Here is a 12717-nt window from a genome sequence, read left to right on the forward strand (position 1 = left end):
ATACTATTATAAATAATTATAAGTGGAAAATATAGCAATTACAAAATTCTTAGTTAATTTTTTGTTACTAGATGGCGGTATAAAAATTGAATTAAATGTTCAAACTAAAATTTTAAATACTAATAAATTTAAACACCATTATGAATAATCAATTTATATTAAGTTAAAAATACAATAATTCCGAAATTCTTAGTTAGATTAAGTGAAAAATACAACAATTCCAAAATTCTTAGTTATTTTTTATACGAGATGGCGTTGGGAGCCTAAAATGTATGAAAATGACAAGAGAATGAATTCGAGGAATTTAAGTAATATTATTCGAGGAATTTAAGTAATATTATTCGAGGAATTTAAGTAATATTATTCGAGGAATTTAAGTAATATAATTTATTTGATATAAAAATAAGAGAAAATGTTCAAACTGAATGTAAAATGAAAATGAAATTTTTTTAACGGAAGCGAGATTCGATATTTCACCCGTTCGCTCCAAAGTGCGCGTCCTTAACCTTTACACCGGCCTCTCCGATGAGTCAATTATTTAAAAAGTAAAATACAGAGAACGCGGCTCCCGCTTTCTTCGTAATTTTCTATGTTTTAAATACTTCATTTTTTGACGGTGTTAACTAACTAAATAGTAAAATGTGTATATCGAATCTCGAGCTCCGAAATGCAAGGAATCCACATCTGGTCTCAGAATTAAAATCGGGAGAGTGGTTGATTTTATAATCACCAGCAAAAAATAACGGGCGACTTTAAATTTTTAACAGTGTTTCGATGTTTTAAATTGTTTGACGGTGTTAACTATTTAAATAGGAAAATGTGCATATCGAGGGCACTGCTACGAAATCCAAATCTGGTCTCCAAATTAAAATCGGGCGAGTGGTTGATTTTATAATCACCAGCAAAAATAATGGGTGACTTTAAAGTTTCGATTCGCAGATCCGTCCCGATCGTGTCCACGTTAAGTTGACGTGACGCGGATTACCCCGTTTAGGGCTGCCTTAAAAAGCGGAGTATAATAACCAGTGAAAATCCCAAAGATTACTACATTACGATGTTTCCAACCTTAAAAGGCGTCTGGAGTCGATGATACGATGTGAATGTGATAAAGCCGTTTTTGACAGAAAAATAAGTTTGGATTTACAAGAAGAAGCGCAAGAAGTAGTTGCAGAAACGCTTATTTCTAAACTAGTCATAATGAATAATGGCAATGAAAACGGTGCTGAAGCTGAATGTGTAAATAAATTCCAGTGCAAATGTTTCTTGTGTGAATTAAGTAAAATCATTTCTGTACACTGGAAGGTTACCAGATGTAATCTACCAAATATTAATTGTCATTTGCTAACGCACGATTTAACGGGTTCCAAAAATGTCAAAATCTTAATTATTGTTACGTCATAGCTCTGTTGTATAACCTTTTTATCATTTTAACGCTTATCAATATTTTTCACGATATTAGCTATTTTTTAAATGACTACATAAAGTTAATTATTTTTTAATTTTTGTATATAAACTTAACATTACTTATGTATCGGGAGTTACAGTCATTCGTCCATCAATTATGTAAGCATCCTACTCTCTTAATAAAAAGATTAGTTTAACTTAAACCCATTGGTATCACTTTATTTTAATCTTCGTTGCTGTCACGAACATCTTTTTGGTCCGTCGAGCCGGATATAAATCACCAAGCGGTTAATCCGTCAAATGAATCGTTAAGACCAGTATCCTTTATCGTGAGACGCAGCTACGCAAGTTTGAATTCAGTCATCTATCAACGGTGGTTAACTTCAATCTTCAAATGGATCCGTACCTCATCAGGAGACGAACAGTCAAGGGTCAAATAACCAGACTTGAGACGGTGAAGACAAATCATGCCATCACACCGATAATACCAGCAGCAGTTACGCTGTATAAAGACAAGGCTAATACACTTGCTCACGAATTGGACGACGTACATGCAAACATCGTTAACAGGTGCCCGTCAACGGACTTTGAAACACATGAGACAGAGTACAACGATCTCGTCACTCGCATGGAAGATCTGGTTGTATTCTTCACTTTTCTCAGCAATCAAGTACCAATAGTGAGAGCGACTAGTCAACCCACAGCAGATATCAAGCTGCCAAAACTGGAATTACCTGTCTTCGGAGGAAATTATATCGATTGGTTTCCTTTCCATGACCTGTTTACTGCCACGGTCCACAATAATGCAGCACTATCCAACGCTCAAAAGTTTCAATATCTGAAGTCTACTCTCCGTGGCGAAGCAGCGTTACTGATTCATTCGATACCAGTCACGGATGGTAACTATACCGAGGCTTGGGATATATTACTTAACCGTTTTAACAATACTAGAGAGATCATAAATGCTCATGTCAAACGGTTATTCAATCAACCTTCAGTTAAAGACGAATCGGCAACAGCCTTGAGACGATTGATTGACACTAGCGCTGAATGCATACGAGCATTAAAGGTCTTAAACGAGCCAGTTCAATATTGGGATGCGATGCTGTTACACATAATTGGAGAGAAACTTGACCAGGAATCCAGACGGCAGTGGGAGTTATCGCTAAAAGGAACCGCAAAGCCAAAATACGAGGATTTAACAACATTCCTCGAACAAAGAGCCAGGGCCCTAGCTGCCTCCCAACCGTCAAGCAATATAAAGATAAAGACGTTGGCGTTTCCCAAGAAAAATCCATTATCACACCATGGTTCAATTCAAGACAACGTCTGTCCTATCTGCAGTGAACAGCATCCCTCCTTCAGATGTCCATCATTACTCAAAGCCAATCACGAAACCCGTTGGAGACGGGTAAAAACACATTCACTTTGTTTTAACTGCTTAAAGGGAGACCATGTTAGCAGCAACTGCAAAGCCGGAAGCTGTCGAAAATGTAAGGCGAAGCACAATACGCTTTTACATGCCGAATTGCAAGAGAATTCCTCGATTCAAGAAAGATCGAATGGAGACATCGTCGTTCATGTGTCACGACCAAAATCAGGACCTGCTCAAGTCATATTGCCAATAGCTATGGTTCAAATCCAAGGAAGTCAAGGCAGTACTTGGTCCAGTCGAGCTCTGATAGACTCTGGTTCACAAGCAAGTTTCGTGTCTGAACAACTCATGCATAAACTAAAACTTAGACGGAATTATCAAAATATACAGATAGGAGGAATCAGTGCCACTGGTATCACTCATTCAAGAGGTGGTACAACGCTGAACTTGGGCTCTCACACAAACGCCAATTTCCATATCACTGTCCCAGTACTTATTCTCAAGAACGTGACGGAAAGACTTCCCAACTTCACCTTCAATATCCAAGACTGGTCTCATTTCAAAGGTCTAAAGCTGGCAGATCCCACGTTCCACGTATCAGGTTCAATCGATCTCTTGCTAGGAGCTGATGTCTACTTGGACTTAATTGAAGATGGAAAACTCTCGGGAAAACCTGGACTTCCTGGCGCTTTCAACACCGTATTTGGCTGGGTGGTAGCTGGAACTCTTGGAGGTTACGAGATCAAGACAACATCTTCAATCAAAATCAACCATTGCAGCCTCGAACAGCAACTCGCCAAATTTTGGGAAATAGAAGAGCTAGCCCCGAGACCACTTTTTACCTCCATCGAACGACAATGCGAAGCTCACTTTCAAGATACAGTCATTCGAGATCCCAAAGGAAGATTTATCGTCAGATTACCGATGAAAACTAACAAAGAGAAATTCGGTGAATCACGATCCATAGCCTTACGACGATTTCAATACATCGAAAGACGACTACGAGCTAATCCTGAAATCTACAACAAATACAAAGAATTCATGGATGAGTATCAGACTTTAAATCATATGGAATTGGTACCCACTAATCATCTCCAGGATGACAACGCTTATTACTTACCACATCATGCAATATTCAAAGAGTCAAGTTCTACCACGAAGACCCGGGTCGTATTTGATGGCTCGGCAAAGATGGCGAATGGAATTTCCCTAAATGACGTTCTTCTCGTGGGACCGAAATTGCAAGACGATTTGGTGAACTTATTAATAAGATTCAGGAGTCATGCCGTAGCATTAACCGCAGATATCGAGAAAATGTATCGGCAGATATTGGTTGCCCCGGCAGATCTTCGCTACCAACGTATTCTCTGGCGACGACAGAAGGAAGATCCCATTCGAGATTATCAACTGAAGACTGTAACATACGGGACATCAGCGGCACCCTATCTCGCTACAAAAGTTTTGCAACAATTATCCGAAGATGTCAAGTCCAATTATCCATTAGCGGCTCAAGCGTTGCGAGAAGATTTTTATATGGACGATCTCTTATCTGGTACTGACGATACCAATACAGCGATTAAACTACGAGAGGAATTAAATATAGCAACGAATCAAGCTGGACTCCCATTGCGAAAATGGGCCTCAAACGATTCCCGTCTCCTGGAAACCATTCCGTCCGACCTACGAGAAACTCTAGTTCCTCTAAACATGGATAATGCAGAATCAATTCTTACCTTGGGATTGCAATGGACTCCAGCGTCAGATGTCTTATCCTTTTCTGTCAAGTCACCAAAGTCACGACTAAAAGTCACTAAACGCACTATGCTGTCTGACACGGCCAAAGTGTTCGACCCGTTGGGTCTCCTAACACCAGTCCTCGTTCGAGCAAAGATTCTTTTACAAAAAATGTGGCAAATTAAGATTGGTTGGGATCAAGAACTACCCGAAAATATCGTTCAAAGATGGGACACGTTCAGAGAAGACTTAACCATGATCGAAAAACTACGTATTCATCGACATATCGGTCAAGTACACATCAAGAAGTCGAGTCTTCATGGTTTCTGTGACGCCTCAGAGACAGCTTATGCAGCAACGGTGTATCTGAAGACTACAACTTACTTTGGAACGACTAAGGTTCGACTGATCATCGCTAAAACCAGGGTCGCTCCTCTAAAGCAAATTACACTGCCCAGACTGGAACTTTGCGCTACGGTACTTCTCGCTCGACTCCTTTTGATCGTACAACAGTCTCTTCGTCAACCCATAGCGGAAGTTTATGGCTGGAGTGATAGCAAGATTGTACTGTCATGGCTAGCATCGACTCCTCAGCGATGGAAGACCTTTGTCGCAAACAGAGTTTCTGAAGTTCAGAACGTAAAGCCCTCAATTCAATGGCATCATGTTCCTGGTATATCCAACCCATCTGACTGTGCTTCCCGTGGAATCGAAGCAAAGGATCTCCTTAATCATTCATTATGGTGGAATGGTCCAAACTGGCTTAAAAACAATGTTCCATACGATAACGAACAATCTACTAGAGATGATCCTGAATGCAGTATCGAAGAAAGAATCCACACGGTCACCGTCATGCAGTGTAGCCTAGATCAGAGCCTTCTCCAGAAATACTCGTCGTTAACCACGGTACTCCACGTAACGGCGTATATCCAGAGGTTCAGTCGCAACTCCAGAACAACTAGAGACCAGAGAGAGATGGGACCATTGACGAAAGATGAAATTGAGTTGTCCCTTAACCATTGGATCAAACTTGCTCAGATGAACGAGTTTCGCGACGAAATTAAGCAATTAACAGCCAAGAAACCATTGTCCTCAAAGAGTAAAATCCTGACGTTGACACCCTTCCTCGACCAAGCCGGCCTATTAAGAGTTGGAGGACGCATCCGGAACGCTAAAATCTCTCTGGATCAGATCCATCCAGTCATTCTTCCACGGAAACACAGATTTACCGATCTCGTCATTCAGCAAGAACATCTCAAAACCCTTCATGGTGGGCCTCAACTTATCATGGCGTCACTACAATCAAGATACTGGATTCTGAACTCCCGTGACGCTGTCCGGTTGCACGTTCGCAAATGTATGCGATTCGTCCGTCAACAAGCACGTACAATCAGTCAACTAATGGGAGATCTACCATCAAATCGAGTCAATCCCGGTAGAGCGTTCCTGAAATGCGGAGTGGACTACGCCGGACCCTTCCATCTTAAAGTTTTGAAAGGCAGAGGATGCAAGGGTTTCAAAGGCTACATCGCACTTTTTGCATGCTTTACTACAAGAGCTCTACACTTAGAACTCGTGAGTGACATGTCAACCGAGGCCTTCCTAGCTGCATTCAAAAGATTCACCTCTCGCCGAGGAAGATGTACAGATATCTATAGCGACAATGGTTCAAATTTCATAGGCGCTAGCAAGGAGTTGAAGGATTTCGAAAAAACTATCAACACTACTACGACAGATCAGTCCCTTGCTAGATGGATGAGCGACGAGGGCGTTGTCTGGCCCTTTAATCCTCCAGCAGCTCCACACTTCGGCGGACTCTGGGAAGCCGGCGTAAAGTCGGTTAAGTTCCACTTAAAAAGAGTCATCAGCGAATCCCGTCTGACGTATGAGGAGATGCAGACCCTGCTTTGTCAAGTGGAAGCGTGTCTCAATTCTCGCCCGCTTACCTCAATGTCCGCAGATCCAACCGATCTCGCTGTATTAACTCCTGGTCATTTCCTGATTGGCAGTGCTCTGACGGCCATACCAGAACCGGACTTCACATCGACCAAAATCAACCGCTTATCCCGATGGCAGCTTTCACAACAACTACTACAGCATTTTTGGAGGCGTTGGCAAGCCGAATACCTATCGAGACTTCAACAACGACCCAAATGGGCGAAACCCTCCCGAAACCTACAGATTGGAGATCTCGTATTATTAAAGGAACAACTTCCACCAACAAAATAGAAAATGGGACGAGTCATTCAAGTGCATCCAGGATCTGATCAACTGGTCCGTGTTGTCACAGTAAAGACCGCAGGCAACGAGCTGAAACGTCCAGTCACTAAACTTTGCCAATTACCATTGGACTAGCAACCGTAAAGAAGTAACCTTCAGTAATATTAAAATTTAACATTTTAAGGTGGCCGGAATGTTACGTCATAGTTCTGTTGTATAACCTTTTTATCATTTTAACGCTTATCAATATTTTTCACGATATTAGCTATTTTTTAAATGACTACATAAAGTTAATTATTTTTTAATTTTTGTATATAAACTTAACATTACTTATGTATCGGGAGTTACAGTCATTCGTCCATCAATTATGTAAGCATCCTACTCTCTTAATAAAAAGATTAGTTTAACTTAAACCCATTGGTATCACTTTATTTTAATCTTCGTTGCTGTCACGAACAATTATAGTACTTATTGCATGAACCATATTACTTCTATAACTACATTTCTTTCGTCATTACATCAGATGGGTTTAAATCCAACACCTATGTATCATTCGCTTTTGGAGTATATTACAATTCTAATGAAATCTTCTATGAACAATATAATCTACCTCCTCATGCTGATATATTGAACGTGGAACCAGGGGCGTACCGAAGAGAGTACGTTTGGGGGGGGGGGTAAGTAAAAAACAAAGTTTGACAAGTCGTCTAAGTTTGGATTGTTACGGTAGATTTCCATTTAAATGTTTCATTAAAATTATACAATTATGTACCTTGAAAGTTATAGATATCGCCACCCGCATACTGATAGAGTTGACGGCTAAGTGTGCCGACTCGAAATTTCAGAATTTGTTTCGCGAAACCAGGGAGCACTTAACAGATGGAAAGGCAATGAGTCAATGACTCAGCGGAGAGCGTCCGAAAATACCTTCTCGCTCGTTTCTAAACGCGCAGGCTTATTTTACCTTTGCGCATGCGCGCGCTTCGAATAAGTTGCGTACTTATATTGATAGCGTAATTCGGACTTCGCGGTTCTCAAGGGCATTGTAATTGCTGACAATTTTGACAGCGCTAACAATGCCTGACTTCATCCTTCTACATGGAGAGGTCGGGAGAGCAGGGAACACTTAACACGTGGCGCAGTACATCACTCGCGCCTGCGCTTTACGGTATAGAGCCTGATATTTGGCGAAGCGGGAGAAGGAAAATTAAGTCGGGTTTTTAACGTTGCGCTGTTTTTCCCTCTGTTCAGTGTTCTTTCCCGAACGCGCCTATGTCATTCTAGCGGTACTATTATCAATTCAATGGCGAAAACGGCTCACCGTCTAGTTATAGTGACTAGTGAGTGAAGCATTTGCGTACTCTCTTTATATATAAAGCGAGATACACGAAGAAGAAAAAAGAGATTGAACGATGCTACAGCAATTTAAAAATCCCATCAAACCCGCTTACTATTTTCTCGTCGTGTATCCCGCTGTAATAAAAAATAGATACATTTCATCCTGACAAATACTAGTTGTTTAACTGAACTGCTTTGAATAACTGGAATTATTCATACCCAAATATAACCAAAGAGTATAAAAACTACGTAACCTAATGACGGTCGAAAGCAGTAAAGGAAGTTGTAGCAACCGGGGGGGAAGGCACTCAGTGAATTGGCACTTCAAATTTCGGTACCGCAGCGCCACTACGGCAGTTTTTAGTACAATAAATAATAATACCGGAGAAAAATGGCAGTTACGGGGTTGCGGAGGTGCTAAATTTGGCATTTTGGATATTTAATTGTCTAATATCTGTCAATTCAAAAAAGTGACAGTAATTGGTTACTGTTTCGTGATTTATTAGTTAGAATTTGTGGATTCGTTGCTTCGGTGTTTATTTTCAAAAAGTGAAGAATAAGGCGTTTGTTCTCTAACGTTGCCAAGTCCTTAAGGAATTTTCAAGAATGTTGAACTAAATCAAAATGATTGCCACTTAAAACTGCCGTAGTGGCACTGCGGTACCGAAATTTAAAGTGCAAATTCACTGAGTGCCTTCCCCCCCGGTTGCTACAACTTCCTTTACTGCTTTCGACCGTCATTATATCTCTAGGTTACGTAGTTTTTATACTCTTTGATATAACATAAACAATTCAAACACTTATTACTGAAATATTAACGTAATAACAACCGACACTGTATCACACGTTATCTTGACCCAACGTAACTAGGAATATTGGCTTATAAAATTTTCACTTTTCTAAAGAATATCACTATAATATTCACGACTTACCTAATTTACCCTAAGTAAAAATACATGTAACATCGCCTATAGAAATTAAAACTATGTATTATTATAAATTTTATACAGATTGCCAAATTTAACGTAGAAAATTAACACTGAAATAATAACGAACAACCGATATTCTCTATCACGCGTCTATCTGCCTTTGAATTTTATTAGGTGCTTAAGGAAAAATTACTATTTAAAAAGCTTTTACCACAAGGCTAAACTAAAGTTCCGACACACTAGCTGCCTAGCATAAGGAGAAGCAACTATATAGAAATGTAAAACATAGTTAATGACTTTAGGGAAGTAAATTGCTGGGAAATTCTAAATGATTTGTTGCAACATCGTTTACCATCGATTTAGTAGTTTTTAATTAACTAACATGTTTTACAATTTTCATTTTGCCAAGTCCACCTCGATTTTCCCACTCTACAAAGCTTTGGGGGGGAGTCTCCCCCCGGTCCCCCCAAAGGTACGTCCCTTTTGTGATCATCCGTTATAATTATAATGATAGTCTATCCTCTTTTTCGGTTATTCAGAATCCTTCCAATACTACTACCATAGCTAATAAAATCAAAAACATATTCATCCTAACGATAACATAAATCTTCTAGCGACAAGGGTCGCTACACGTTGGAATTTATGCCGTCTGATTCTTTCAATGTATCTACTTTCGATTACTACTTTTCCAACGCTTTAGTCACGCAGCGTATTCTCACTTTTTTTTCAATCTAATTTTTCTCGTGTTACCCTAGAATCGTGGAGCCCTAGCTCGTCGGTTCGTGACTGGTACGCGCTGCCTGACCATTTGAAGTGTCTGCCTCAGCCGAAGTTCGGCCCGGCACTTCGGGAGTTCCTCGGTTTGCCATAAGTGCCTCTGTGTGTTTAATGATCATTTCATTTTACGTCAGTTTACGTTACTTTTCTTGTAAATCTGACTATTCTTGTTAATCTGACTGTATATACTTTTTTTCTGTATGTCTGCATTAAGTCACTACTATGTACCTTATCTTTTCTGGCGTGATGGGCACCGCCTTTTGCCAGTTAATAAAACTTTAGAACTTGAGTTTGCCGATTCCAAAAGTTAACATCGCTTCCGCGCCACCCCATAGAGCACAGCACTGTCGGTTAGTAGTCGGTTAAGAGTCTGTTAGTCGGATTAGAGTCGGGTCGGTTTTCCCGACTGCAGGCGACTCAAGCCCGACATATGAAATATTTGGTCCAATTTTCCTACACTTAGCCGTCTGTTATTTAAATAGTTATGGAAGAGTAGGGTTTCCCGACAGCCAGTTTCAGATAAGTTGCATGTGCCGAGTTTTTCCAGTGCTAATAAGGAATCCTTTTTATAGCCGTGAATACCGACCTATATGTTTTTAACGTGTATACAATTTTGGTCCAATATTCCTACTCTTTGCAGTCTGTTGTTTAAATAGATAGGTTGCAGAATTATTATACGGAAACTACTCTATACACTCTTTTTTATTATCTTTTACTGGGCGCTGCCATATGTTTTCCTTATCCTTTTCACCCCCACTCTGCCATTTCCTGGAACCAGTTTTAGCGCACGCTTTAACAATCACGGAATCTACAGAATTGCGGGAACCATACGCCTCTGGCTTTTATCAGTTATCACTGTTACAAATTATTCAAATGAATGACCCTTTTTCGTTGTTAATGTTTATTTCATTTAATTTTTTGTAATATATGTCGGGTTAATATGTACATTTCTTTCGTAATAACCATGATAGATGAAAAGTTTAAACACCTAATTCTTGGTAAGAAAAGATAATCCAAAATATTACGCATTTTTATTTGGAAAATTATAAACCTAATGTTTAGATAGATGATGGTACAGTTTTACCACAAAGTATGTCAGTTACATGTCATATCTCCATAATATGCCTTTACATCAAATTATTGACAAGAATGGAAAAAGGCCAAATTTTTAATTATTTATTTGATCAAAAAGGCTGTGATTTCAAGAACATAAACTGCAAAAAAAGAATCACTTTCTACAATTACTTAGAAAGTGGCGAGTGGATGGATGCAAATTCTATGTTACCAAACCTTAGAAGGATATACTTTTTTCTAAATATTTAGTTTCTCCATCTCAAGCTTTATCAAACCAACCGCATAAAGTTTGGGAGTGTACAAGAATATCAGGCCAAGTTATAAAAGGCTGTTGCTCATGAATGGCCGGCTCAGGAAAAACATGCAGCCATGTCGGTGCATTGCTGTGGAAAATAGAAATGGCCAAAAGTAAAAATTTAGTTGGCAGTGCATGCACTGCTATAAAAAATATCTGAAATTTCGGTACCAAACGGAACATAGAGCTAGCTTTGATAAAAAAGGTAATTTTTTCAAAAAAACCTCAGCAGCACGATTAAGTGGTCCTTCATACCGAAAAGGTAAATATAGGTAAAAACAACTTTCAAGTTAAACCAATATTACTCACACGAACAAATTGTTGAAATTTTAATGAACGTTAATGATACGATTTTTAACTCTATTATTAAAGCTACCATACCATCTACAGCCACATATGAGAAACCAAATGTGCAATTACTTCACGATCATTCTAATGAACTTAATCTGCCGAAATTTTATCAGAAGTATATTGATATATCTGAAAATAAAATTGCTGAAGTAAATTCAAAAACTATGAATCAGCTTCTATTTAAGATGAGATGAAACTTCTCTCCCCCCTCTACCTTTAACAGTGCTTCGAGAGCGTAGAATATAATGGTCCGTTTTTGCGCGCGGGGATTTTTAATTCCCCTTAGGTTTTCCTCGCAAAAACGCTGAGGCCATGTAACCAAAAAAGATGATCGTGATTATGAGTTATTCGTTTGTTTGTTAATGGTAGTTAGTAAACCTTGGATTAACCTAAGAGTAAACGGTGAAAAATGGATAAAAAACCGAAATTAAGAAGTGGGAAAAGAAAGATGTGTGTGTACGGTAGTTGTAGAAGTTCATTACCAGTGGCGAATCCAGGATTTATTTCGAGGTAGGATAGAATGTTAAAAGTGGGCCCCCAACCACATATTATTCTAAAAACGAAATGTTAAATTTACAAAATTGTTGAATGTGCTAGGTGAGACCAAGTTATTTATTTCAAAAAATTTCAATTTATAGAAAAAGCGGCTCTTCTACTCTGTTCAGAAAACTCATCAACAACCTTCATAGGATTATCTTTAAAAATATTGCTTAGATTGTAACGAAATGTGTACCTTTAACTATTAAACTAATTAATAATTAGCTACGTTATCAAAAACGGTAAAAAGGGGAAGTCAGTTAAACGTATGTTTACCTTCGCTACATTAATCGAACTAAAAACGACTGGCCCGGGGACTCGCGTCACTTTCACTATTGGGGTGAGCGAGGTTATTAAAATAGTCTGGGGTTATTTGTAATTAAAGCTAGTCTGTCTAGGGGTATGCTTAAATCTAGAAAAATATAAGAGTTAATGAGGTTTGCCATTAATGATTTAATATAAACAATTGCATCATGAAATTAGTGGGGTCAACTTCGAAGTACGTACGTACGCACGTAATATAAGGGCAAACTTAAATATTAAATTGAAAGGTTACTTATATACCGACAAGAAAAATAAATTGAAAAGGCAATAATATACAGAAAACATAAATATATAAATAAATTTACGACATTGTTTGGAGTCCTCCTAAAGGTCGGATACGGCGATGCCCGTTAATCGTT

General features: G+C 38.9%; 1 protein-coding gene across 1 annotated transcript; it reads left to right on the top strand.

The window, feature by feature from the left end:
* Window positions 1-1798: 1798 nt before the first annotated feature.
* On the top strand, window positions 1799-6742 carry LOC149923242 (uncharacterized). The gene has a single exon (XM_090162374.1). It carries the CDS (start codon window positions 1799-1801, stop codon window positions 6740-6742), a length of 4944 nt encoding a protein of 1647 aa, XP_090018500.1.
* The last annotated feature ends 5975 nt before the right edge of the window (window positions 6743-12717 follow it).

This window comes from Leiobunum rupestre, chromosome 11 (genome assembly GCF_980474605.1).
Source record: "Leiobunum rupestre chromosome 11, qqLeiRupe1.1.hap1, whole genome shotgun sequence".
Taxonomy (NCBI): domain Eukaryota; kingdom Metazoa; phylum Arthropoda; class Arachnida; order Opiliones; family Sclerosomatidae; genus Leiobunum; species Leiobunum rupestre.